This window comes from Alexandromys fortis, unplaced genomic scaffold, assembly GCF_014885135.2.
Source record: "Alexandromys fortis isolate MF-2015 unplaced genomic scaffold, M_Fortis_MF-2015_v1.1 scaffold_12, whole genome shotgun sequence".
Classification (NCBI taxonomy): domain Eukaryota; kingdom Metazoa; phylum Chordata; class Mammalia; order Rodentia; family Cricetidae; genus Alexandromys; species Alexandromys fortis.
Window position 1 is genome coordinate 19,726,469 of NW_026067937.1, and position 27,470 is coordinate 19,753,938.

General features: G+C 50.4%; 1 protein-coding gene across 1 annotated transcript; it reads left to right on the plus strand.

Moving 5' to 3' along the window:
• The first annotated feature begins 9,142 nt into the window (after positions 1-9,142).
• Fam89a (family with sequence similarity 89 member A) lies at positions 9,143-27,430 on the plus strand. Its single transcript, XM_050147060.1, has 2 exons — positions 9,143-9,469; positions 21,569-27,430. Exons 1-2 carry the CDS (start codon positions 9,200-9,202, stop codon positions 21,827-21,829), a joined length of 531 nt encoding a protein of 176 aa, XP_050003017.1. The 5' UTR covers positions 9,143-9,199; the 3' UTR covers positions 21,830-27,430.
• Positions 27,431-27,470: the final 40 nt, after the last annotated feature.

A 27,470-nucleotide genomic window follows, 5' to 3' on the forward strand; every position in this document is an offset into this window, starting at 1 on the left:
CCCTCTGCTGGCCTCCATGGGCACCTGGAAAAATGTCATACATATACATACAATAATAAAAATAAATGTATTTTCCAGGCAGTGGTGGCACACACCTTTAATCTCAGCACTTGGCAGGTAGAGGCAGGTGGATCTCTGAGTTCAGGGCCAGCCTGGTCTACAGAGTGAGTTCCAGGACAGCCAGGGTTATACAGAGAAACCTTGTGTCAGAAAAACCAATCTGTTTTTTTTTTTTTTTTTATTTAAAACCACAGATGGGTGTGGATTGCGTTTGGGTGGGTTACTAGTCTAGGGGTTGTAACCCACCCACAATCCAGTTACTCCAGGGTCTCGGAGGGGCGCTACCTGGAAGGGAATGAGCTAAGACAGAAGAAGGAGGCCGAGCAGTTTTGTCAAAGCCTCCGTTTATTAGGGACGGGTTATAGTTTATATATGGTAAGGAATGGGGGGCAGGGTAACTGGATTCTTGCCCTGTGTTCCAGGTCACGTAGGCCAGGAGGTAGGCTAGGAAGTCAAGTGGCCACACCTGGTTTCCTGGATAGCTGGAATGTGAGGCGGGTTCCGCTAAGAGATTGCTGCTAATTGGGTGAGGGGCATTCTGCAGGCTCCCCAGGGTGATGGTTCCTGTAATGATTGTTAGTGGGGAAATGGCTGCTGACAGATGGGGAAGGAGCGTGTCCAGAATCCCCCACATTGTACTTAAAGGTCATGGAGATCCAAGTCCTACTTCTATACTACTAGAAGAATGACTTTAAGAGTGTTAAAATGCAGATTTGGAAACAGAAGTGAGTCTGTGGGAAACTAAGGGACTAACGGGGATAGGAAGGAAGAAGGAGGGTGATGGAATGTGGGGGAATATCCCCAAATTTCACCATGGATGTGCACAAGAATCGTTCAAAAAAATATTAAAAGTTTTTTTTTCCCCAGCAAATTTGGGAGATTCTCCAGTTCTCTTAGATTTTCAAAATGACCATTTAAATATTAAGAATCTTCTAGTATCATTTAATTTGTTGCCCCACCCAAATGTTCTCTGTGTGATTCTAGGCATGCTGGGGATCCAGCTCAGAGCCTCCTGAGGGCCTGGTGAGCCCCTTCCATGCTGGGCACCCAGCTCAGAGCCTCCTGAGGGCCTGGTGAGCCCCTTCCATGCTGGGCATCCAGCTCAGAGCCTCCTGAGGGCCTGACGAGCCCCCTTCCATGCTGGACATCCAGCTCAGAGCCCCCTGAGGGCCTGGAGAGCCCCCCTCCACTGAGCTACCCCCAGGTCATCCTGGTGTAATTCTTAGGATGTGAGAGCCTTGCTCTCTGCAGGTTGTAGAGGGGGGCAGCAGGGCCCACCAGTTCAGTTCATAGTGTGGAACATGTAGTATCGAATAGGCACGCATGGAGGGACAAGGCAGGGAGGGAGCAGGGGGAAAACACCCCCTAGAGCCCTCCCCAGTCACCTACTTCCATCAGGAAAGCCCCCACCTCCCAAAGTTTCCAGAACCTTCCCAAAAACCGAACACGGCAAGCTGGAGGCCAGGAATCAGCACAAGAGCCTGTGGGGGACATTTCAGAGTCAAGCCACAGCAGAGGCTCAGGGACTCTGTTTTCCTCTACTCTCCTCTGAGTCTTCTCGGAACCCTTCAAGACTTCCATTGCAATTTACAATGAGAGAGTTTCTCAGCTTCTTTGCACCCCATGACCAAGGCTAAGCAAAGGCAGTCCAGGCGAATTCCCCTGGGGACTGAGCCTGCCAGAGTCTAGATGTTTCTGTAGTCAGGGTGTCTGGCTCCAGATCTGGTTTCCCGGCCATTAAGTCTTGTGTCCTCAGACAGCCACAGCTTCACTTATGGGATGTGGATAATAGCATACACACTCCGCCTCCTGAGTCATTACAGTGATGGCCAAACGAGATGGAAAGTGTCTCTTCAAAAGGGCGTCGAGAAAGAGTGCTTACCTGCCTGCAGACGGCCCGTCTCTGCTGTCTTCTTCGTGTTGTCTGTGACTGACCCTTTAAAAAAATAAATGTAATTTTAAAAATTAAAACGGCACGTATTTTAAAAGGAATGTGCGCAACAACAAACACACAGATGTCATCTACGGAGCTTCTTATAGCAGGGCCTGATGGCTCACACTTGCAGTCCTCAGCAATGGAGGCAGGAGGTCACTACCACAAGGCTGAGGTCAACCTGGTCAACACAGCAAGTTCTAGATCAGCTAGGGAAACAGAGACAGCCTGTCTGTGAATAATTAATAAATACATGCATAAATAAAAATTTGGTTTATTTTGGTGTTAGGCCCAATGTTCTTAGTTTTTCTAATAAAATACAAAAAAATTTGTTAACTTTATTCATCCACCGGATGGCGTCAGAATGTCCAGCACACAGTCTGGAGCACATGGGAAATAGTCAAGCTAGAGGCTCGGCATGAAGTTCAGTTGGTAAAGAGTTTGCCTAGCATGCAGGGAGCCTGGGTTTGATGCCTAGCTCGACGGTGCACAGCTGTAATTCCAATACTGGGGAGGCAGCGGCTGGAAGATCAAAAGCTCAAAGTCATCTTTGGCTGTGTAATGACTACGATGCTAGCTTGGGATACATGAGACCTTGCAGAGATCGGGGGGGGGGGGAGATATAAGAAAGAAATAAAACAGCCAGGCTGTGAATTCAGAAACAGAAAAAATAGAAACAAGACTTCTTGTGGACCTAAACGCCAAGCTACTTCCTGGAGACTTGATTCCCTTTTTGCAGCACGTGTCTTTGCACAAGACCGCCTGGGTCCTGCTAAGAACTGAGCCTAGCTTCTCCCCAGGTTCATGGAGCCCCAGGCTCCTCATCTTCCCAGTGAGATGAAATTCTCCTTGTCGCAGCCCTGAGAGCCCCATGGTAATCCCCTGCCTGGCACCCGAGGTGGGAGCAGGCAGGTGTCTGGACTTCCCATGCTCTTCCAGGCCCTGGCTGCCAGCTCTGCAGATGACTCTCCCTGCAGGTGCAGCAAAGGTCCCTCCAAGCTCTGCCTGGACTTGGGGAGAGTCTCCAGGCAAAAAGTCTAACCAGTGGCTCTCAGGTCACAATCTTAACATCTGTCATGTTGAAACCCATGCCCTCAGCCCCACTTAGCAGCAAGATCACAACAGAGATCCCTGTCTGCCCAACACCCCGAGGTATCTCCTAGATCTAAGAGCACCCCCACATCTGCGGATGGTGGGCACCGAATGCAGGCATGCTCAGGTAGATTCTCACGCTGCTAACTAGGTCGGGCCTTATCGCCGCTCAGGGACTGAACAGTAGTTCAGCTGGATTTGATGGCACCAGCCTTACCCTCCAGGGACGGCAGCCCTTTGTGATGACACCCAGAACTCATTCATTATCTCCAGCAGCCACAGGAGAGATCATGGGAGCACGGGAGAGAGAGAAGCCCCTGCCGGTGGAGAGCAATCGCAGCCTCCCATCCATCCGCTGAGAAGCAAGAATGCCGACACGATTAGCATTTGTGATCCTTCTCTCTCAGTCTCCTGTGTGTTGGGATTACAAGTGTGCACCGTCACACTTGACCTTAGGTTGTTACTTTAAAATTCTCTTTTAGTTTATAGGAAGCTTTCCCAGAGTGGGTTCACGCATCGCTAAGTTGTCTTAGTTAGGTCTCCTGCTAGTGTGAAGACACACCATTGACAAAGCAAGTCGGAGAGGAAAGGGTTTATTCCCTCACAGTGCCTTATAACAGTTCACCCCTCCCCCCAAAAGCAGTGAGGGCAGGAGCTCAAGCAGAGCAGGAACCTGGAGGCTGGAGCTGATGCAGAGGCCAGGGAGGGGCGCTGCTTACTGACTTGTTTCTCATAGCTTGCTCAGCCTGTTTTCTTACAAAACCCAGGACCACCACCCAAGGGTTGGCACCACCCACTGTGAGCTAGGCCCTCACACATCAACCACTAGTTAAGAAAATTCACTGCAGGCTTGCCCACAGCTGAATCTTATGGAAGCATTTTCCCAACTGAGGCTCCCTGCTCTCTGATGACCCTAGCTTGACAGAACACTGCCCAGAACGTAGTTAACCAAACTTTGAAGGAGAAGAGTGGAAACAGTGGGGATTTGCCGAGTCACACAGGTCTTTGTTGTCACCAGGGATTGGCAGCAGAACCCAGTCTGACTAATCCACGAACTGCACAGGGCACAGTTTCCCCTGCTTTGCCGTGTGGGATTCTGATGACTGTCTGAATAAATTCTGTCTAGTCTTCCAGTTCTATTCACAGCCCAGTTCTCTCAGTGTGCGGATTCCCAGCGGATGCTGGAAGCGTCCGTGCGCCTCCACTGTGAATGGGTGCTAGGAGATTCATTCCCACCCCCCCATCTCCACTCCTTGCTTTCTGTTTAGGGAGCTTTGTCCCCACAACCTGGCAGGTGTTCATTGAAACTGTGGGTGAGGCTTGGAGGGGAACATCAAGCTTTCAGTTTCTGCAGAGTTGTGGACTGAACAAGATTTGCCAAGTATCCAAAGTGTTTTTGGACAGTGAGTAAGTGGGTGAGGGACTTTTCAAAGGCTGGCCTTGTGTCAGCCAGGGCTCTCAACTCTCATTTAATCAGGACATTAAAAGGCAAGTGGAAATTTTTGGAGTCTAGGGGTGATCCTCACACCTCTGAATGCAGCCTGTCCTAGGTACACTAAGCTCTGTAAAGCTTGACCCCCCCATTCACAACTTTGGCTCCTACATGGACCCAACTTGAGCTTATTAGCCAGCCCTCCTTACTAGAGATTGAACCCATTTTTAAAAAAAAAGCAGATGAGATGAAGATATATTTTGAGATTATCCAACAATCTTTTGAATGCCACCAATATAAAAAGGTGTTAGGGAGATATCTGTACTCTTTATTTGGCGCCCACTCTGTATCTTGTACAGCACATCCAGCTAGGACCAGCCCCATCTCAGGACCCGGCTGTGTCGTCTGGATGGTTCAGTTTGGGGCGTCGTTCTTTAGCCTTTGTCCACCATAGAGTGACGGCTGATATACTCAAAAAAGTAAAAAAGTCAACAGATTGCTGTCACTGTGGAGCACAGGTTCCGGCACATGGTTCTGTCCTTGACCCAGTCCTGTCCTTTCCATTGACGACTTTGGAGGTACCATGGCCGGGAATGCCCGCTCTCTTGGCTCTGTTTCAAGTACAAATGGGAATCGCTGGACACACCTCAAGGAGGGAAGAGGAAATGTGACACAAAAAATGCCTCTGCAGAGCGAGTGCCACAGGGCACCGCAAGCCTCGGAGCGGCCGGTGGCCGGCGATGCCACTGTCACTGCCACCAGAAACGACGAATCCCTTCATTCAGAGTTCAGGGTGCGAGAGCACCGCAGCAGCACTCACCATTAAGGGGCCGAGGCCGGAGGGTTTGTATGCATTCAAGGCTATCCCGCGCCCTGTAGTGAGTTCTAGGTGGGCTTAATTACAGGGTAAGATCCTGTCTCAGAAAACAAGACTAAGGGTTCAAATAGCTTTGCCCGATTAAGGCTCAATAAGGCAAATGAAAAATGGTGGCCATCAGTATGGAGAACGCTAAAGATACGCGTATTCGGCCTTTGTAGGTTTTGAAAGTTTGGGTGTACTCTTTTTTCGTTGTAAAACTTCCCTGGAAAGAGATTAAATTATAACTGGATTAAAGCTCACTGTTGTTCTGAATGTGAAGCATCCAACCAAACCTAACGTGGGCTTAAGCTTTGAAAGGAGCCAGCTCACAGTGAGGTGCAGGAGGAAGCCTGGAGCTGCCCGGCGCTTGTCAAATACAGCTGGAGCCTTCTTCTTCTTCTTCTTCTTCTTTTTTTTTTTTTGGTGTTTCGAGACAGGGTTTCTCTGTGGTTTTGGAGCCTGTCCTGGAACTAGCTCTTGTAGACCAGGCTGGTCTCGAACTCACAGCCTTTTTTTAAAAAATATTTATTTATCATGTATACAAGATTCTGTCTGTGTATGTGTGCAGACCAGAAGAGGGCAGCAGACCTCGTTAGAAATGGTTGTGAGTCACCATGTGGTTGCTGGGAATTGAACTCAGGACCTTTGGAAGAACAGGCAGTGCTCTTAACCTCTAAGCCATCTCTTAGCTGGAGCCTTCTTACACCTGCCTCCCCAGCAAGTGAGCATGACCTGTTGGTGTCTAGAGGAGAGTGAGGAGGCAGAGAGATGGCAGACAGTGCCTTCTCAGACAGCTGTAGGGCTTCAGGTTATGTGACCTGGCATAAGTACACACTGGGAGGTGTGTGCTCTGGCCACACGGTGACAGAATGGCCACTCTGACAGCCGCCGGGGCAGACGGCTCTGGTACTGGGCAGAATAGACGGACTGGTGAGAGCAGCTAAGTTGTGGGGGTGGAACCTCATGAATGGAATTAGTGTCCTCCCGAAAGAGGCTCCAGGGAGCACCCCTCCACCCTGTGAGGACACACAGAAGGCTGTCTGTGTGACACTGTGTGATGCATGGGCTCTCTGTGTGCCTTGATCTTGGAATCCCCAGCCTCAGAACCAGGAGCGGTAAACTTGGCTGTTAATAAATAACCAGGTCTGAAGTATTTGGTTAGTGTAGCTCCAGCAGACTGAGCGGGAATATCAGATAAAAGCAAAGGCCGCATATTCCAGAGTTCTCCCAAGTAGCCTTAATGCCCCTTGCCTTTGATAGACATGAACGTTAAAAAGGAGAAGGCTGGGCTTCTGGTTCATTCAGGGAAAGGCTTGTCGCATAAGCACGGGACCTGACTTTGGATTCCTCAGCACCCACGTAAAGACCTGTACTGGAAGGCATCCGTAAACCCAGCACTGGGAAGACAGAGGCAGAAGGACCCCTGGAGCTCGCTGGCCGTCAGTCTAGTTGATGGGCAGGCTCCAGGTTCAATGAGACCACTTGTCTCTGAAAAGGTGGAGGTAAAAGTGTTCAATGGCAAGCCCGGCGACCTTAGTTTGACCCCTGGAATCCACACAGTGGCTTTCCTGAAAGATGTCCTCTGACCCCAAAGTGTACACATGCACAAAAACAAAATAGAATACAGAGGAAAACACCTGACATTAACTCCCTGGCTTCTGCTACGCACATGCATATGCACACACATGCACACACACACACACACACACACACACACACACACACACACACGGGGCCTGATGTCGTAGTTCAGCAATGGAGCACCTCTCCAGCAGGTACAAGCAGTCTTTAATCCCTGACATGGCTAAATAAATAAATAAATGAAGCAAGCAAGCACTGGCACTTCCCACGGGTGTCAAAATATTTGGTTGACTGTTGCATAATTGTGTCTGGCTTATTCATGTAGTCCTTATCAGTGCTGAATTAATTCTGTAGCAATGTCTATTCATCTTGGGGCGTTATTTGCTGGCGGGGACTTGAATATGCTCACCACCTTGAGTACACATCAGAAGGTAGGGTCTACCTTTAAACCCTGTGGCTGGCATTGACCAGGTTGTCCAGACACAAGAGCCCTAGGCTGTTTCCGAACTCACTAAGGGATCCTTTTTCCCTCAGCATCCTCCTTCCTTGGAAAGAAGTACTTTAAGATGACTTCGGTGCCTCAGTTGCTTTGAAATGCTTCCCGTTGCTCTCAACTCCCCTGGCCATTCTGCTAGGTCTTCTACAGAGGCAGTAAGGCGGTGGGTGAAAAAGAATTCAGGTCGGGTTGTGAAAGGCAGGTCTAATGTTTTCCACCCCTCCCCTCCCTCTCCCTCCCTCCCAGGCCGTCTCAGACTCTCCATTGCTTAACAGGCAGATGATGAAAAACTGCCTAGGGTTTGGGAAGGTGGCTGAGACACGGAATGCCTGGGGAATTGTGGGCAGGTGGGTAGGTGGTCTCCAGGGTGCCCTCAGATCTCACTACCTAACTTACAGCTTCTCACTGGCTGACTGGGTCTAACACCAACTTCCAGATTGATTTTGGGGTGGCCTCCATGTAGAGAGGCAGAAAGCCCCCAAAGATAGAGGGTGTCTTTATAGTAGGCATCTGGAGCCCCTGAAACATTATGGTCCTACTGGATTAACTCAGAATCATTCAGTCCCTTTATAATTAAACTCAGTAGCCATGGGTATTAAAGTTACAGATACTGGCTCTGCAGTTGAGCAGAATTAGGATTTCCTCATCTTGAATCTGAGCTGATCTTTTGCTAAGGTTTGAGTCTTCCTGGAAGGGCAAAGCCTGTCTCTGACTCGTCTCTTTAAGGTGTAGTTTTACTTATTCTTGCTAAAGTTGGCAAAGAGTTCCCAAGATTCAACATCTCTCTCTAACTCCTAGACACCTCACTATTCATTGCTTTCACTGAGTTATTTTAGTGTGTATGCTTGTGTACGTTTGTCGCGATGGTCAGATCACTTGCAGGAGTCGGTTCTCTCCTTCCACCAGGTGGAGCAGGGTCGTTTATTCCTTGACATTTCTATTTAGAATTAGTCTAGTGTTCTTGGCTGGACTGAAGGACAAGTTGGTTCATTTCTTTAAGAGTGAACAAAGCGAGACGGGTGTTCTTCTTGACTGCTGAAGTTCGGGAAACCTTGGCATCCAGGAGGCGGCGAGCAAGCCCCCGTGAATGAGCACTGTGTGCGGTTCTGGCTGCCGCCAGCACTCCCAGTCGTCACGCCCACGCTGGAGCATAGGGAGTCCCGGGGTTCGGTGCTGGAACTGGGCCCTTCCGTTCATAGATGCGGTTTCAGTGGCTGGTCAGAGTTAAGCCGGCGAGGTCAGACCCGGCCATCCAGGAGCATGGACAGGGAGGAGAGCAGGAGCCTGAGGGAAAACCGCTAGGGATTGGGGTGCAGAATGGGTGGTCGGGGCAGAGCTGGTCGGGTGGGCCTGGCGTTGAAAATGGGGTTCAGAGGGGAGGGGAGGTGACCCGCTGGAGGTGGGGTGCACGGGGCTGGAGTAGGACTGATGGAGACTCCTGGAGAAGTGGTGAAGGGGGAAGTGACATGAGGGGGTTGGTTCACAGAGCTGAGACTTAAGGTGACCTGGGTGGGGGGCGTTGGTCTGGGACGCAGATGGGTGGGAATGGAGCTGGAGGCCAGTGGGCCTTCAGGGCGCCACCTCACAGCAGCAGGGAGCCGAGAAGGGGGGCGGGACCCGAGGAGGGGCGGAGACCAGGGGGCCGGGCAGCGGGCGGGACCCGGGCGGGCGGGAAGTGGGTGGGGACCCGCGGGGCTCCCGGGACTTCGGCTGAGCTGCGCGCGCCTGTGTCCGCGCGGCAGCGAGATGAGCGGGGCAGGGTCTGCGGGCACGGCCGGGGGGCTGCGGGTAGAAGGGCTGCCACCGCTACCCAAAAGCCTGAGCGGGCTGCTGCACTCGGCGGCCGGCGGCGCGGCGGGCGGCTGGCGACACCTGGAGCGGCTGTACGCGCAGAAGTCGCGCATCCAGGACGAGCTGAGCCGAGGGGGCGCGGGCGGCGGCGGGGCGCGGGCTGCGGGGACCCGGAACAAGCCCCCCAACCTGGACGCCGCGCTGGCGCTGTTGCGCAAGGAGATGGTAAGGACCAGGCGCCGTGGGTCCCGTCGGGGGACAGTCCCCTCTGGTCCCTGGAAGCCCTCCCTTGCTTCCCTCTCGGACTTCTCGCGGCTGGGCATCCACGCGCAGGGCAGCCTTAGATGCTGGGGTTCTCCTGGGCCAGGCCAGGGCGCGGCGTGGTCTGCCTGCCTGGTCCCAGGAGGAACAGGCTTCCTGCGAGCCTGCGGGTCGGTGTGGACAACAGATGGATGGCCGGGCCCCTCCCCGGCTGCCCGCCAGGAATCCGATTACCGGCACGGAAGCCGTGCTCCGGCCGGGTGAAGTCCTTATGTCTGGTCTCAAACAATGGGGTTTAGTTTTTCTCCGTCCTGAGAAGTGCAGTAGGTGTTCCTGGACCAGGACGCGCAATTCAGGGTGACGCCAGGACAGGGATTTGGGCCGCAGGGAGCCCTGTCCCAGCTTGCTTCCTGTGGCAGGCCAGGTAGGGTGGGACAGAGGTATCCACTCAAGACTCTGCCCTCTTTACTTTCTGCTAGTCCAAGATTCACTGGGCCAGGTAAACACTAAAGAAGTCTAAGAAAACATTTATTCTAAGAGTAAGTTTGCCGAAGTAAGCCAGAGGAGTCGACTCCTTCAATGTCTAGTGCATTTGACATATGGTTTAGAAAATTCCTCTTCTGCCTTCTTCTTAGAGGAGCGTGATCTGCCCTGCATACTAAGACTTAGTTGAATCCACTATCCATTCTTTTGGGTTTTCTAGACAAGGTTCCTCTGTGGAGTTTTGGCTGTCCCGGAACTCACTCTGTAGACCAGGCTGGCCTTGGACTCACAAGGTTCTGCCTGCTTCAGTCTCCTAAATGCTGGGATTAAAGGCGTGCACCATCACCGCCCGGCCACTAGACTATCTTAACACTTTTTCATCATGGAAATGACGTCTAATTCTCCCTGAAAAGATTTCCCTGATTTCTTACGGAGACTTCAGAGTTCCAGACTACCCACTTTTCTTTATTAATAACCACTATCCCAAGTCTACCACGTCCGTCAAATTGCATTTGATTAAACACACCCATACCTAGTGTGTTTACAACCTGAACTTGGACAAAACGTGAACCTCTGGGTGAAATAAGAAGACTGCCCCCAGGTGTTTGGTTTTTTTTTTTGTTTGTTTGTTTTTTTCTTGCATAAGATGCAGGGCGCAGGGTGTCTCCTGGCTTTGAGGCTGTGCTCTAGAAACACTCTAGGGAAGCTTGGGAGCCCGGCTGCATTCCCAAAGGGATTTCCCAGGTCCCTCCTGGTGTGACTAAGGTACAGAACCTTATAATTATGCCTTGGGCGGGAGCTCCGAAGCTCAACTGTAGGAAATGAGCGGCTGTCGGTCTGCCTGACAACAGTGTTAAAGGTAGGGTTGGCTGCAGGCCCTGACAGGTCCTCTCAGGAACCCATCCCAGGATTTTCAGTCTGTCTCGGAGGTCAAGAGACTTACTGACCTGGGGGAACACTGAGGGTTCTGCGACAGCTCATGTCTTGCTTGACAAGAATGGGCTTTCATTCCAGAGCCTTCCGCAGAATGTCTGTGTTGATCTATTTGATTTAAAGGCCTGAGGTCAAATCCGTGGTGGGGATATAATTCCTGTCAGGACAGACTGAATAATGCCTGAGGGAAAAAGCCCCGTATGAGCATAGAAAGAAGTGTCCCGTCGTCCCCCCCCCCCCCCCATTGATCATACAAAGAGGGAGGTCCTCCAGACTGAAGAGAACTTCTTTTGGGGCTGCAGAGTCAGAGGTGTGAAGGCCTCACGTGAGCAGAAAGGAGAGCAGTGAGCCTCCAGCTTGACTGACAGGAGTTTGAACAGGAGACAATTAGGAGGGTGGCCCTGTGGCTACGGGAAGCCTGGGTCACAGACAGGTCATCAGCAGGACTGGGGAGTTTGAGATGAGCAACAGGTACTGGAGGCTCCTGGAAGATGCCCTAGGTGCACCCGGGAGGGATGGGTAGAGTGGAAGTCAGTTTATTGGCAACAAAACCCCCTAAATCACAAAAATGGCTAATGGGTCCTCAGAGCTGATAAGGAAAAAGTGAATCAGAGATGACCCAGGGTTTTTGTTTGTTTACTAATGGAGTATTTTGAAAGACAGCAATTAAAAACCACAGCCCTAAAGCTGGGCCTCATTGCTCTGACAAAGGCAAGGTAAGGGGGCATTTATCTCCCTGTTCCAGGGTACAGTTCCTGGCGGTGAGGAAAGCATGCTGGCAGGGACTTGGGGCAGCTGGTGGCATTAGTCTGACTCAGGATGCAAAGAGCTGAATGCTGGTCCTCAGCTTGGTTTCCTCCTTTCTCTCCAGCCGGGGATCCAGGGCCATGGCGAAATACTACTACACGTGTGTAGGATGGGTCTTCCCAGTTAATTAACTAACCCCAATTAAACCAGTCTAGATACTCCCTCAGAAGTTCCCAGACGTTTATCTCCTAGGAGGTTCAATTTATTTATTATGTATACAGTATTTTGCCTGCATGTATGCCTGCACACCAGAAGAGGACATCAGATCTCATTACAGATGGTTATGATCCACCATGTGGTTGCTGGGAACTGAACTCAGGACCTCTGGAAGAGCAGTCAGTGCTCTTAACCTCTGAGCCATCTCTCCAGCCCTCCTAGGTGGTTCAAGACCCTGTTGACAGTTGGTTTTAATTATTCCAAGGTCCTGTGTTCCAGTTCAACACCGAGCAAATCTCCCAATATCACAGTCTAGCGCAGAGAGAGATCACTGTTAATAGTTTAGTATGTGCAGATATTCTGAGTGCATGCAAGTATTCTGAATGCATGCAAATATTCTTGTTGCATGTGTACCCTGATGTGGTAGGGTGCACCCGTGCTCTCTCTCACCAGGAGGGAAGCTGAGGAAGGAGGATTATAAACTTGAGGGCAGCCTTGGCTACACAACAAGACCCTATCTTAAAAAACAAACAAAAGACAAATACTTTCTGCACATTGTCTAAATCCTTGTGTTTTAGTTTCATCTCTGGCTGTGATAAAACACCCTCAAAAAGCAATTTAGGGAGGAATTTATTCATCTTGCAGTTCCAAGTCACAGCCTGTCGTTTTGGGATGTCAAAGCCATAAGCACTTAAGCAGTTAGTTAGATCCATAGTTCCAAGCAGGGAGAATGAGGGAATGGGTGTTTGTTCATGTTCAGCCCCGCTTGCTTCTCTGTACTTAACACAGTTCAGGATCCCCTGCCTAGGGAATGGTGTCCTCCCACAGTGGGCTGGGCGTTATGTGTTAGTTCCCACAGCAATTAGCATTCAAGGCGATTCTCCATAGGTATTCCATTAGGCCAACCTAATCTAGGCAGCTCTGAGACTTTCTTCTCAGGGGTTCTAAGTAGTGTCATGTTGATAACTTGAACCAACCCTTACACCTTGTAAAATTCTTCATGGGAGAGGCACTCTACATATGGTTTTTTTTTTTTTTTTTTTTTTTTTTTTTTTNACACCCTAGGCAAACACAGGACCACTCAGCCACATCTTCGGTCTAGTCAGTTGTTCTTTTTTTTGTTTGTTTGTTTTGTTTTTTTTGGTTTTTCGAGACAGGGTTTCTCTGTGGCTTTGGAGCCTGTCCTGGAACTAGCTCTGTAGACCAGGCTGGTCTCGAACTCACAGAGATCCGCCTGCCTCTGCCTCCCGAGTGCTGGGATTAAAGGCGTGTGCCACCATCGCCCAGCTACATATGTTTTATATTATTTTTTTCCTCTTCTTCCTTCTCAATCTTTTTTGTATTGTTTTGTTTTTCAAGACAGAGTTTCCCTGAATAACAGTGCTGGCTGTCTTGGAATTAGCTCTGTAAACCAGGCTGGCCTTGAATTCACAGAGATCCACCTGCCTCTACCTCCCCAGTGCTGGGATTAAAGGGGGGACACTTATTAGAGAGTCAGGGGCATTGTTACACAGACTGGAGAGGGCAGGAGCCCTGTGTGGGCAGAGACTCAGTCCCTAGCTGGTTATCACTGTGCTCAGACCCTAGCTGGTTATCACTCCGCTCCTCTCAGAGTTGTAGCTTCAAGGCATGTTACTTCCTGTTCTAGTAACCCCACGTCTGTGAGGTTTTGTCACTCTGAGTCCCTGTAGCCTCCAGGAAAGAGTCCATTTTGAAAGATCCAAAGGTCATGGCCAGTGCTAGTGACTGTAAAAGCAATCATTAAAAACAAATCAAAACAAAAACTATTTTATGTATTGAGGTGTTTATGAGACTGTCTTACCATATAGCCCTGCCTGGCCTAGAACTCTCTTTTAACAGTATTTAGTTATTTATATTATTATTTTTGAGATGGGATCTGATAGCCCAGGTTCACTTTGAACTACGTAGCTAAGGCTGACCTTGACTCTTGATCCTCTTGTGGTCCTAGTATTGTAGGCATGAACCACCTTAGATTGTTTATTTGCTTTTTTTTTCTTTCTTTTTTGAGACCAAGTCTTACTATGTAGGCCAGCCTGACTGAGACTGTGCGTCTCTGCCTCCCAGATGCTAGGATTACAGGCGCGCACCACGGTGATGCCCAGCCTGAAAAGGTCTTTTTAAAGCATTCGTTACAGGGCTGGGAAGATGCTCCCTGGGCACAAAGCGCTTGCTGTGCGAGCGTGAGGACTTGAGTTTGGATCCCCCGAAGGCACAGAAGAGCCAGGCATGGCAGCAGGAACCTGTAATGCCAGCTCCAGGGCTAGGGACAAAGGAACCTCAGAGGCTCGCTGGCCGGCTTGTCCAACACGGTCAGCTCCAGGTTTAATGGGAGACTGTCTCAGAAAACAAGCTAGGGACGACACTGAGGAGACATTGATGTTGACCTCTGCCCACAGGCACACACACGCACACACACAGAGTTTGTTTGTTATGTTCTCAACAGAATGGTGGGGTCACACACTGTATGTTCCCCGAGTGAGCACTGTAAAATGCTGCAGAGGGCAAACAGGAAAGCAGGAGATTCCAGTGGATATTGGGTGTCTCAGACTGCTGGACTTTGACCTATTTACCTATCTGTGGAGCACCTCAGGCTCATGCTCACTGACTGAATGCCCCAGTGCTTCATCAGCTGCTCCTGCCTCTTCCCCACTGAGTTAAGGCTCCCATCTGGCTTTCTGCACACTGGGTGGGGTCTCTTCATCTTGGAGGACTCCTCGGAGCAGCAGCCTAGGCAGTCACTGCTGCATCTCAGGATGCTGGTGCCTCCCACACCCACCCCTTTGTTCTGGGCCTTGGTCCCTGCCTTACCATGGCTCTTTACTGCTGGGTGGGAGGTGTCGGGAAAAAGCCACGGCCCATCGCAGGTCACCCCAGCTAGCCACAGCTGGGAGCTTTGAGGTCTCGCTCTTGGAGTGGCCGCAGAAGCTCCCTGTGGATTCCAGACCTTCCATGGTCCTGTGACAGAAACCGCATAGGCAGGCCGAGCAGGAAGTCAGCCAGTCAGATACGTGCCCGATGCCAGTGCTAGCTGAGCCCTCAGACACCGTTGCCTCCCTCCTGCTGGTTTCCATAAAGGTCATTCATTGCTTCATTGCTTCCTGTGCTGGTCCCTGTCCTGCAGACGTGTGACACTGGGACGCTTGTTCTCAGTACTCAGGAGACAAACACCCAGGCCTGCCTTCCAGGGCAACAGAAACTCTCCAAGCCTTGTTCATTTTATTATTATTTGTTCACATTTAAGTCTGTGCATGTGTGTACATATGTGTCACGTGTAAACGTGTCTTGTTGTGCCTGTGGAGGTCAAAGGACACTTTGCAAGGGTCAGTTCTCTCCCCTTCTACTCTGTGGGTCCCAGGGATCTAACTCAGGTCACCAGGCTCGGCAAGAAACACCCTTGCTCACCGAGCCATCTGGCCTGCCCAACCCTGTTCCTTTTATTTGCTCTGTTATTTCACTTCTCTGGCTCTGAGAGCCACAGCTGCCTGGTCTTGTATATATATGCATATATATTCTGAGTCTTGTTTACGGGATGAGAAGACCTCTTCCCTGTGACCAGAGCTCCATAGTACGGGGTAATCTATGGGAAACTGGGTCTGTTCCAGCCAGGAGCAAGTAGACAGAAGATGACTAAGGACCATAACTGAAGGGGAACTGTGGCGAGAAGCTGTGTAAGCCAGGCCTAGTGACTCACCTGTAACCTCATCGCCCTGGAAGCTGAGGCAGGAGTGTCACTGTGAGTTTGAAGCCAGTGATAGTAGCCAGGAAACACCATCCAGGACACCCTGCCGTGCTCAGCATCCTTTGTAACCGCTCATTTAAAAACGATTAGGCTGGACCTAAAAGATTAGCGGAGACTTGACCGAAGGATGGTGCTGGGGCCTCCCCTGCCTGCCTGGCATAGGCTGGTGCCCTTTGTTTTGGGACCAGTTTCACAGTACTCACGGAATTGAGTCTGGACCTGCTCTTTGGCCCTGTAACTTCATTTCCTTAGAAACCCTAAAACAGCGTTTTTGCAAAACACCCAGGAAAATTGTGGTGGTCTTTTGTTCATGAGAGTGGGGGACACTGCACGTGGGTCCACGTGGAGGTTAGAGGACGGCCTTGGGGTTGTTCCTCAAGTGGCATCCACTGTTTTTGTTCCTGACACAGGGTCTCTCACTGAAGAGGCTAGGCTGGCTGGCCGTCCCAGGGGGGTCCTCCTTTCTCTGTCTCTCTGGGATTGTGTAACTGACTCCATATAACACCAGCTTTGGGCACACGGGTTCTTTGCAGGTCTTTGTGCTTGCAGAGAGATGACTCTTAGGAGTTATCCGCTCAGCCGTGCGCACTGGTTTGAAAGCATGAAAGGGACCTAGGATGTTGGCAGTGTGACGGCCGGGTCGCCATGTCCTGACCTGCTTTAATAGTTCTGCAGGCCTGGGACTCGACACTGACTGAGCTCTCTTAGCCTGACTAAAGGATCTGCAGGCCCGTCTCATGATTGCTTTAACCTGGCTTCAGACGTGAGGCCTGAGGTTGGGTGTGACGGAACTGATTTGTGGGTCTGCCACCTTACCCCACTCCACCCTTACCGCCACCTGGGCCTTCTCCCTAAGTTGTCTTTTCCAAAAATGCATCTTACAGATAGAGCCACACACGGGAATAGCAATTCTCCTACCCAGGTGGATGACAGTTTTGTTTGTTTTCCAGCTGAATATTTTGTTGTTTAGTTTTTGAGACAGGGTTTTGCTGTGTAACTGCCTTAGTTGTCCTGGAACTTGCTTTGTAAACCAGTCTGGCCTTGAATTTAAAAATGTGCTTGCTCTTGCCCACCCCACCCCGACCCCCTTGCTGGGATTAAAGGTGTGCCCACCACTCCCGGCCTTCGGCCTTCAGTTGAATCTTACCTAGGCTGACTTGTGAGTCCTGATCCTCTTGCCTCAGCCTCCTGAGTAGTTAGAATTACAGGTGCAAACCACTGCACCCAGCTGTGGCGGGGGTGTGGGGGTTGTGTTTGTTTGCTTAGTTTTGTTTGTTTTTGTTTTAAACAAATATTTATTTGGGGCTGGGTGTGGTGGTACCTGTCTTTAATCCCAGAATTTGGGGGCAGAGGCAGGTGGATAACAGAGTTTGAGGCCCCACCTACATAGCAAGTTTCAGGATGTAGAGAAACCTTGTTTCAAAAAATAAAACAAATAAACAAATATTTTTATTTATATAAGTTTCTCACTGAACCTGAAGCTTGCTAATTTTGGCAAGACAAGCTGCCTCAGGCATCCTCCTACCCAGCTGGGATTTCAGGTGTGCACCTCCACACCTGGCTTTTACTTGAGTTTTGGGGAACTCAGGTCAGCATGCTATGAGACAAGCTCCTTATTGACTGAGCCATCTCCTCCGCCCTTGCACAATAATCTCTCTCTCTCTCTCTCTCTCTCTCTCTCTCTCCCCCTCCCTCCCTCCCTTCCTCCTTTTTCTTCCTTTCTTCTTTCTTTCCTTCCTTCTTTTCTTTCCCTCCCTCCCTCCCTCCCTCTTTCTTTCTTTCTTTCTTTCTTTCTTTCTTTCTTTCTTTCTTTCTTTCTTTCTTTCTTTCTTTCTTTCTTTCTTTCTTTCTTTCTTTCAAGACACAGGGTTTCTCTGTGTAACAGCTCTGGCTGTTCTGGAACTCACTCTGTAGACCAGGCTGGCCTCAAACTCACAGAGACTGGCTTGCCTCTGCCTCCCGAGTGCTGGGATTAAAGGTGAGCGCCACCACCGCCCAGCACTCAATAATTTTTTAAACCTGACAAGGGACAGTGGGCATCATCTCCTAGAGGTTTGTGTGATGCGCACAGGCTAGGACTCCCCCAGCACCCACCCCCTCATTGCTTGCTTTTCTCCTCTTCCTGTCTGGGAATAAGAACATTTCCCTGGGTGTTTGTTTTGCTTTGACTCTTCACTGCGTTTGGGAAGAAGTTGCTTTCCTGTTTAGTTTTGTAAATAAAGTAGTGCATTATTCTTGATTTTTTTTTTGTCTGATTTTGAACCTTGAATGAGAAACAATATATACTGTGGAGGTCAGGAAGACTGTTCTTGGCACACCATTGTGGAGGTTGGGGTCCCACCGGCATAACGAGGTAACAAGCTTATTAAGATAAGGGACTTATTCCTAAAAAGTCTAATATTTTTTTGAGACAGGGTCTCATGTATCTCCTGTTGAAACTCACTCTGTAACTGGGCTGGCCTTGGACTCACAGAGATCCTCCTGCCTCTGCCTCCCTAGTGCTAGGATCAAAGGTGTGTGCTGTTTTTAATTAAGTTCGATTTTACCAATATAGTGCATAGTGTCTGGAGCCAGATGCTAGGGGGATACCTGCTCCAGATGCTAGGGGGATACCTGCTAGCTCAGAAAGAAGCCAGCTGACCATCATGTCAGGCTGTGTGTGGCTTTTCTAAGTGTGGTTGGGGATCCAGACTGAGGTCGTGTTTGCTTAGCAAGCACTTTACAGACTGAGCTACCTCCCCGGCCCCTGAGCAGAGCACTTGGGAGGTAGAAACCTGAGTGTCTAGGAGTTCAAGGTCATCTCCTGCTGTAAAGTGAGTTGAGGTCAGCCTCGGTGCCAAGGGAACCAGTCTAAGGAAAGAAAAGCTTCCTGGCCTCTAAGCCCCTTCCCTACCACAGGCTCAATGAGTTTCTGGGACTTTAGTGACCCTCAACCCAGCAGGGTGCTACCACCCTGTCTGAGACTATTTCTGCAACTGAGCCTATTGTTAAGTTCCCCTAGGGCAATGGTGAGAACCACTTCCTAATCCTGTGACCCTTTAATACAGTTCCTCTTGTCATGGTGACCCCCAGCCATAATTTTTTTTTTTTTTTTTTTTTTTTTTGCAGCTTCATAACTGTCATTGTCTGATATGCAACCCCCAGAGGGGTCGAGACCCACAGGCTGAGAGCTGCTGCCCAGGGAAAGAAAGCAGATTCTGTTAGGAAGGATGTGCTGGGCCCACCTGGCAGCCCGAGGGTGAGGAGAGAGCCTGGCAGAGAGGAAGTAGCAGCCTGGGCAGAGGAGGGACAGATAAGCTACTTGCAGTGACTGAGCTGGCCCTTATGGTGTCTTGTAAGTCACAATAAAGGATGGGAAATCACAGGGGCTGAGGTGACTATGGTTTGTTTAAATGAGCCTAAAGTTTTCAAGATGTTTCCAGAAGAAGGCTGTCATTTCTAAGTCCTGCAGTGTTGTCCTTCAGGGACAAGCAAGAGATGGCAGGTGACAGGTGTTTGGGGCATGCTTATGGGTAAGGACGGGGACAATTCCTTAACACTTTGGTTCCAGAAGGGCAAGCTACTCTTGCACATGGGTGACTTCATTACGTCCCGTAGTTCAGTCCTGGGACATGCTCGCCTCCTTGTCCCTGTGCAGACCCCTAAGCAAAGAGCTGCTGGAGGAGCCCAGGCTAGCCCATTGTGCTCCTCTCTAGCTGACGACGTGGCAGGAGCCATGCAGGTGTGCTGTGAGCACACAGCACTGCCTGTCCAGCCAGGGCCTCTGGGCCACCTGAGGGTTGTAGGGACGGTTTCCACTCTAACGTGACCCTACTCCAGGACAGGTCTTTGTGTTCATCCCGTCAGCTAGAACCGCCTATGCTGAAGAGCACCTGCCGTGGCTAGAATGTCAGTGCCTCTCACCTCGTAAGGGAAATGCTGCCTAGTGGAGGCAGTGGGCCTTGTGCCTGGAGCAGCTGCCACGAGGGGCTGAGCAGGGGTGATCATCTACCTCCGTGTCGAGGTGTGATCTGCCTGTGCACTGGGCACACGTTCGGCTGTGTAACAGGCGTGTCAGGACCATGCTGGGTCTCTAGGTGGGTCAGTTGTTTCTAGGCCACTGTCACACCCAATGACAGGGCAGCTCTGTGAATCATCCCTCTGTGTCAGTGCAGGCAGCTCGGTCCAGAGTCTCCACTCACCACCTGGTGCTGGGCATGTCCGTGGGAATCCAGGAAGATTTCACTTGGAAAACCTGGCATCATGAGTCCTGGTGTCATGGGGTCATGACCTTGTCACCCAACCGAGTTTGAGAGCCTGTGGCGCTGACCCCATGGGACCCCAGAAGGTGAACATTACCCTTTGCTCCGAGCTCATTGGGTCTTTCTGCGGTTTGTTCTCGACATGAAGTGCAGATTCTAGTGTCTCTGACGTGATGTGAAGAGTGGCTGGGTAGGGGACGTGTCAGATGAGCCTCTTAGATATTGTAAGCAAACACAGGTTTGGGTTTAGCAGGTGTGGCTTTATCAGAGTTAAATCTGAGAGCAGACAGACATATCTGAGTACTTAGTCAGAACTCCAGTCGAGCCGTGGAGGTTGTATTAATATCTGTGATAGAATCGTGGAACGTAGGAGCCATGCGGAGGAAGGATTTGGCTAGACCATCACAATGAAAACAGCCAACATGCTAGGCTGTTTGGTCTTCTGGTTCTGTCACTGTGTAGCTCAGGCTGGCCTCAAACTCACGATCCTCCTGCCTCAGCTTCCCAAGTGCTGGGATGTCAGCCATGCTCTATCACACCTAAACTGACAGCTCTTTTTGGGCCACAGGGTGTGGTCTGCCTTCAGATACCTAAAGCGGGGTTGAGAGTGACATCAGGTCTGTTTGCATGAGGGATGGTCACACCTAGTGTGGAGGGCTCTGCAGGATGGACACCTGAGAGGTCGTGACTTTGTGTCACAAGGTTACTGTCTATTTCAATTCCCAGAGAAAGCATTGGCGAGCTGCCCTCCTCAAGCCTGAGGTTAGCACCCCAAGTCTGGTCCTACAGGACTTTCTCTTTCCCTGGGCCAGTTTGATGGTAGCTTTCATCTTGTCTGACACCGTTCTTGGCCTGTTAAAGGTTCAGGTGTGCAGGTTCCCCTGCAGTCCTAACCATCATCCTCTTCCTGGGTTTAAGGTCGACGGGACCCATGCCTTTCCAGACCTGGCTGCTTCTTGTCACAGGGCATGCAGTAGGGAGAGAGGAAGGTGAAGATGGACAACAGATGCATGACGTTCCCACACATTCCTTGTCCCCTGCCACTAATTTCTGTGAAGTTTCCAGAAGGCTGATATAAGGCTGTATCTTCAGGTTTTTCATAGTTCATCCTCGTGGGGGAGGGATCACACTAGCCCTGTCTAGAAGAGAGAGCATCTGAACTCACCAGGCCTGGAAAACCCTGAGGCAGAGGAGGTTGCTACTGGGGCAGCATGTCACACTGACCAGTGAGATCCTGTCCCTGGCCAGGGGGAATCCATTGTTGTTCTCAGGAACAACAAAGTGGGGTCTGGCCAGGGTTGCCAGGAAGTCATGTGTGGGTCTTCTCTGAGCGTGGCTGTGGGGAGCAGTAATGTCTCTGGGACTTGGTGTGCACAATGAGCCGGCGGTGGTACCCAGAACATGCACTGCTGTTGCTCCACTGGGTGTGTTTGTAGCCTGGAGAAAATTCAGGCTGGGCTCACTGCCGCCAGGTATGGACTCCCTCACTCAGGTCCAAGGTGTGGTGTGGCCCAGTGAAGGACGTGTCTGCCTGGACTGGAGCTCTGCGGCACCCCACTGATGCTGCCTTTAGCCTTTCTGAGGGAAGGAATGTGCTAGCCAAGGAAGATTTCTAGTTGGCTGTTCAACTACAATTAAATCTCAGCACTGACTTGGTTTTTGCCTCCCCTCCTTTCCGTCAAGGTTGGCCTGCGACAGCTGGACATGTCCTTGCTCTGCCAACTGTACAGCCTCTACGAGTCCATTCAGGAGTACAAGGGAGCGTGCCAGGCAGCCTCCAGCCTGGACTGCACCTATGCTCTGGAGAACGGCTTCTTTGATGATGAGGAGGACTTCCAGGAGCAGGGCTCGCTCCGAGAAGGCCAGGGCCGAGGCCCTCCCCGGGACTTGTCACTGCCTGTGAGCCACCTCTCCAGCAGCGACTGGATTCTGGAGTCTCTCTAGCACCCCTGGAGCCCATCAACACAGACAGACTGGCAGCATCTGTTTCTCTTCTTGCAAGAAAGCACGTTAGCCTCTCCATGGTGGATGGTTCATGGGTACGTGGGGACTAGTGCCTCCAGTCTAACGTGTGGATAGGAGTTTGTTGACAAGTGGGACAGCCTCCTCAGTTGGCTGCAGGGTCTTCCTGGTGACCTAGAGGCCTGTTAGCATATCCCTGGCCCCCTGAGTGGCACCTGCTGGAGGCTGTGACTGAAGGGTTCCATGTGGAAAGCCTTCATGGGCCTTCTGGGGGAGCTTGCTCTCAGCCAGCTTCTTTGTAGGTGGCAGGCGTGTTGTACCCCCTTTGTTTAAGAATGCCGCGCTGGTGAGATGTGGAAACCATTTCCCCGCCCAGAGCCCCCAGGGTGGTCCTCATCTTTTCTCGCTGTCACTGAGCTGTTAGCTTCTTTGCTCAGATTTCTTTGAAAGTTGTGTCACTGAGTCGTGAGAGCTTTCTGGAAGGAGGAAATATTCTGCCACTCTGGTCACTTTTCTGCAACTACCAAAACTGACATCCGGCAAAGGTAGAGGGGAAAAACTTGAACGAATACACCCTGAATGGAGAGAGAAAACCTGGGACACCATGAGTGACGGTTGACGGCTACGACTGTAGACTGCCGTGCTGGAAAGCAGTCCTTCCAAGCCTTAATCTATTTATTAAAACTCTTTCACAAGAGCGTCACACTGTGGGTTAAACATGGATAGAGTGCGTAAGTGTCTCTTGCCGTGTGTCGTTTTGTTTGGGTGTCTGAGGATGTGGCTCAGTGGGTCCGGTGAGCCCCTAGCATATGTGAGGCCTGGGATTTGACCTTAGTATCATGTCAGCTGGGCAAGGTGGTATGTGCCTGTAACCCTAGGACTGAGGTGGAGGCAGGAGGATTACAAGTTCAAGGTCAACTTGGCAATACAGAGTTCAGGGCCACTTTGGGCTACCCTTTCTCAAACAAAACAAAAATCATATTCTGAGTTCAAAACCTGCAGGTGAGTCCAATACAACACATATTGAAAGAAAGTTAAGACTTTTTTGGCCACTAAGTGAATTTTAGGAGGTAGATTTATTTCTCTGTTAAGCTTGGACAGTTGTCTCATTGGTACCGGACCACATCTACACCAAGATTTCACCTGGTTTATCGGAGCATGCCAGGTTCCTTCCTCCTCTTTTGGTGAGAAGTCTGCTCACCAGTGCCCTCTGTAGTCCAGCAAGGGAAGTGCAATTTAACAAGTGAGTTAACAGGGCACCAGCGACAAAGCAAAGGATTACACAAAAGTCCACCTTGGCAAACCGACAAGCTTGTTGATGTTACTCACTGGCCTGTATGATCCCCAGACAGCTACATCATCACAAAGTCCCTCTCCAGGATGGTCGATGAGCTTCCCGTAGCTGTGCAGAGGACGGTCCTCTTTCCCCACGCCGTCCCAGCAGCTAACTCACACTCTACCCTTTCACCTCCAAGACCAGACCAGGAGACCAGATGTGACAGCTGTTCCCATCAAGATGACAGTGGCTGTTGTGCTTGGAGGACCCTGTGCTGGTTACTTTGTCAACACAAGCTTGAGTCATCTGGGAAGAGGGACTGTCAGTCAGGGTATTTTCTCCATCAGACTGGCCTGTAGGCATTACCTGGGATGTTTCCTGATTGATGATTGGCGTGGGAGGGCCCAGCCTACTGTGAGCGGTGCTGCCCTGGGCAGGTGGTTCTGAATAGGAAGGTAGTTGATTAAGTCAGAGGGGTCAAGCCAGTAAGCAGCCTTCTTCTACAGTCTGTGCTTGCCCTGATGATGAACTAGTAAGTGTAAGAAGAAATAAACCCTTTCCTCTCCCAAGATGTTTTTGGTCAGGGTTTTACCATAGCAACAGAAAGTCAACCAAGACAAGCTGCATTTAGTTACACAACAACCCACGCATTAGCCTGTCTATGCCGAGGGACTATTAGAGGAAGACAAGTGTCCCTGCTCAGCGTCTCTGCTGGCAGTAGTCAAAGGGAAGGGGTGTGTGTCTGTGAGTGCCACCAGCCTGTGACAGTGGTTCAGACAGGACGAGAAGTTGAAAGCAGAAAATTTAGTCACCTGTGAGGCTAAGTCCTGCTTAGCTATAAGATAGAGCCTAGGTCGGCTACTCTCAGTCCTGACTGCATTAAGGTCACGTGGAGAGCGTTGGGAAGAGCTTCAGAAGCAGTCAGTGCCCCACTCCAAATCTGGATCTTAGATGCTGGGGGGTCCGAGCCCGCTAGCAGATGGGAGTCATAGATCAGGAAAGGCGCGTTCCACCACGCGCCTCTCTACTGTAAACCACCTTCATTCCTCAAAAATTACCTACAGCTGCCTTTTAAAAACTCACAACACAATAAAACTGCTTTTTACTGCTTTTTCTTAAGTGGGTTTACAAGTCAGGGCAGATGAAATGAAGCCGGGCTTTGGAGATGGCCACACTGGGGAAGACAAGGCATACTGTCTGTTTTGGGATGCATAAGGCAGTTCTGACCTTGAGAGAGAGAGAGAGAACACTACAGAGCAGACACTCTGCCTGGTTCCTGCTACCTGTGTCCTGGGAAGCACAGGGAGCCGCTGCAGTGGAATCCTTCATCTGTTTTCTTGTTTGGGATTTCGAGCAAGGTCTCACTGTCGCCCAGGATGGCCTGAGACTCCAGGCACTCCTCCTGCCTCAGCTGTCTAAATGTGGAGACTTTGAGACTTGTATCCATCTGCCCCTTGGTCAGAATGGAATACACTCCACACGCTGGCCTCAAGGCTCACTGGCTGAGGTAGCAGAGCTTTGTGCATTGCCCTCACACACCCAGGGGAGAGCCCTGCTCGCCTTGGCAGTGAGCAGCGATGCCCTGGTGGATGGGCACAGCAGTCACCTGGGGTTTTGCAGCAGGTGGAAAACTCTTCCCAAAGTCGTCTGAAGGTAGAACCTCAGGAGTTTGGCTCTGAAGCACGCCTGGAGAGGGCCTTGAGAGAACTGATCAGTAACCTTGAAATGGAATCACCTTGTATTACCTAGGTGGGTCATGAGGGAACGTGACTGGATGGAGATTAGAGAGATGCTGGCCAGTTATAAGCCAAGGAGGATGCAGAGTCTCTACAGCAGTGTGTTCCCCTTAGCACCTCCAGAGGGTGCACAGCCCAGGTAGGGGCACATAGAAACTTATGAAACTGCCTGCCTGCATTCCTTATGCAAGAAGAATAAGCATGTCCTAAGTCTCCTAGCTGCAGGCACCTGGTAGACTCCTGGGCACCTCCATGTTCTCTGATAGCTCATCACCAGAGAGCCAACATTACTCAACCCAACACTGGACTTAACACTGTCCTCGCCTTCCACACTGAAAACACTTCCTCATCTACTCTCGAGAGCCAACGAAATCAACAGGTTTCTTCTGGTCATTATTAGGAATTAGTAAGATGCAACTGTTAGGCCCTTAAAACTGCCTGCCACAACCCAGTAGGACATGCAGGCACTTATTAAATGGGAGTAAGCAGGTGGGGTCCATTTCACGCCCCAGGTTCTGGCTTCCCTGTTCTTTGTTGACGCTTCAGAAGCCAGTATTTAGTTTGAAGCTAGAAATACTTTCCTTCACAGGATTTTCTTACTCTGTAGTGAAGGCTGTGGGTAGGCATGGGCCAGACTGGTGCAGCTGTCAAGGGTCCCAGCAACATGTTCACTTCCTTTCATCACTGCCTCCCTCGGAGACACTCAAGCTGCAACCTGGTCTAGTCACCCGAGTCCTCTACGGATCAAAACTCCTCGTCTCCCTTTCCTGCACTATATTTGAGGAATGGTAAATTGTTCTTTCTTACCAATACAGACCCTCCCCAGAGACCGCCACTAGGCGACAGATAGGTCCATCAGACCAAGAACAATGGGCACTTGATCTTGTCATTGCTCTGGTGTGACCCTATGCATGCCCATTAGCCATTTTGTGGTTTCAACATCTTTAAGCTTTCTGACTAATGCAGCCTTGCAAGTATTTAAAAATATCCTTTTGTGGGCTCCCGTGTACGATGCTATCTCCAGACACTGTAACGAAGAGCACCTGTCCCATGGCTGCACCGTCTGCAGCGCTCTTATGAGCAACGTGGTCTCGGCATTGAAAACAAGAGCTAGCTGGGGGCTCTGCCACAGCTTACGCTTTCTCCCTCTGAGACAGGGTCATTCTATGTGGACCAGGCTTACTTTAAACTTTCCATCCTCCTGCTTCAGCCTCCAGAGTGCTAGGATTGAGGGAGCGCAACACCTGGCTTCAGCTGTTTATCACTGTAGTCACGAGGCAGATCTTCCAGGAGGGAACATGCCCCCCCGGACCCCCTTTTCAATCCATATTTAGTGTGTTAACACCTTGCAGAAGAAGCTGGTTTTTTCCTTTCAGCACGTGGGTCTTGAGACTCTAACTTAGATGGCCAGGCTCTGCGGCAGGTCCTTTATCCTCTGAGCCAGCTCACCAATGTTTGAATAAACCATGTGCAAGCCCCTGTACCCAACCCAGGTCTGGAAACACAAAAACCAAAACCAACCACACAAAGAGAAGGTTGGAGCAAAATGAAGCTCACAGCTGCAGTCTAGAGACAGGCATGCATTCTTACTAAGACCCTGCAACATATTTGTCTTTCAAGGTTTTCATTAAAAATGCTGAAAAATGCTGGGGATGTTAGCTGACTGCGTAGACATGGTTTGAGTGTAGGGAAAGTCCCTCTCACACGCCACTCCACTGGTAGCTGACTGGTCTCAGTATTTTTTGTTCTTAAGTAACGGGACAATACTGAGCAGACTGCTCTGACCCCTTTGGTTGGCCGCAGGATCTCACACATGCTAAGCCAAGGGTCTAGCACTAAGCTACATCCCAGTCCTTTCTATTCTGAGGCAGGGTCTTGCTAAGCTGCTTGAACTGACCCTGACCTCATTGTGGCGTCCAAACTGGCCTGGAACTTACTCTCTTGCCTCAGCCTGGAGTAGAGGGGATTACACGGTGTACCATCACACTGGCTCTAATTCAGTTTTTTTTTTTTTTTTTTAATAGTTATTTATTCTGTATACAATATTCTGTCTGTGTGTACGCCTGCAGGCCAGAAGAGGGCACCAGACCTCATTACAGATGGTTGTGAGCCACCATGTGGTTGCTGGGAATTGAACTTAGGACCTTTGGAAGAGCAGGCAATGCTCTTAACCGCTGAGCCATCTCTCCAGCTCTAATTCCTTGTTTTAAACTGAGCACCACTTGCCGAGCGGTGGTGGTGCATGCCTTTAATCCCAGCACTTGGGAGGCAGAGGCAGGTGGATCTCTTTGAGTTCAAGAACAGCCTGGTCTACAAGAGCTAATTCCAGGGGGCTCCATTTGTGAAGAATTCAGAGGAGAAGGGTGTGTCACTGGGGGTGGACTTTGAGGTTTCCAAGACTCCTGTGATTCCCAGTGCTCAGTGTGCCTCTTGCTTGTGGATCAAGATGTGAGCTCTCAGCTGTTCCTTCCCTCCGCCATCATGGCCTCTAAGCCCCTGAAACCATAAGCTGGATTAAACACTTCTTTTTATAATGTACCTGAGTCATGGTGTTCTATCATAGCATTAAAGAAATAATTAAGATACTCGGTTATTTCTGGCTCAGGTAATT

Bases quoted from the DNA above. Each gene is read 5' to 3' on its own strand.
- Fam89a (XM_050147060.1), top strand. From the start codon at position 9,200: ATGAGCGGGGCAGGGTCTGCGGGCACGGCCGGGGGGCTGCGGGTAGAA. The intron at 9,470-21,568 runs GTAAGGACCAGG...CTTTCCGTCAAG, and splicing joins CGCTGTTGCGCAAGGAGATG to GTTGGCCTGCGACAGCTGGA.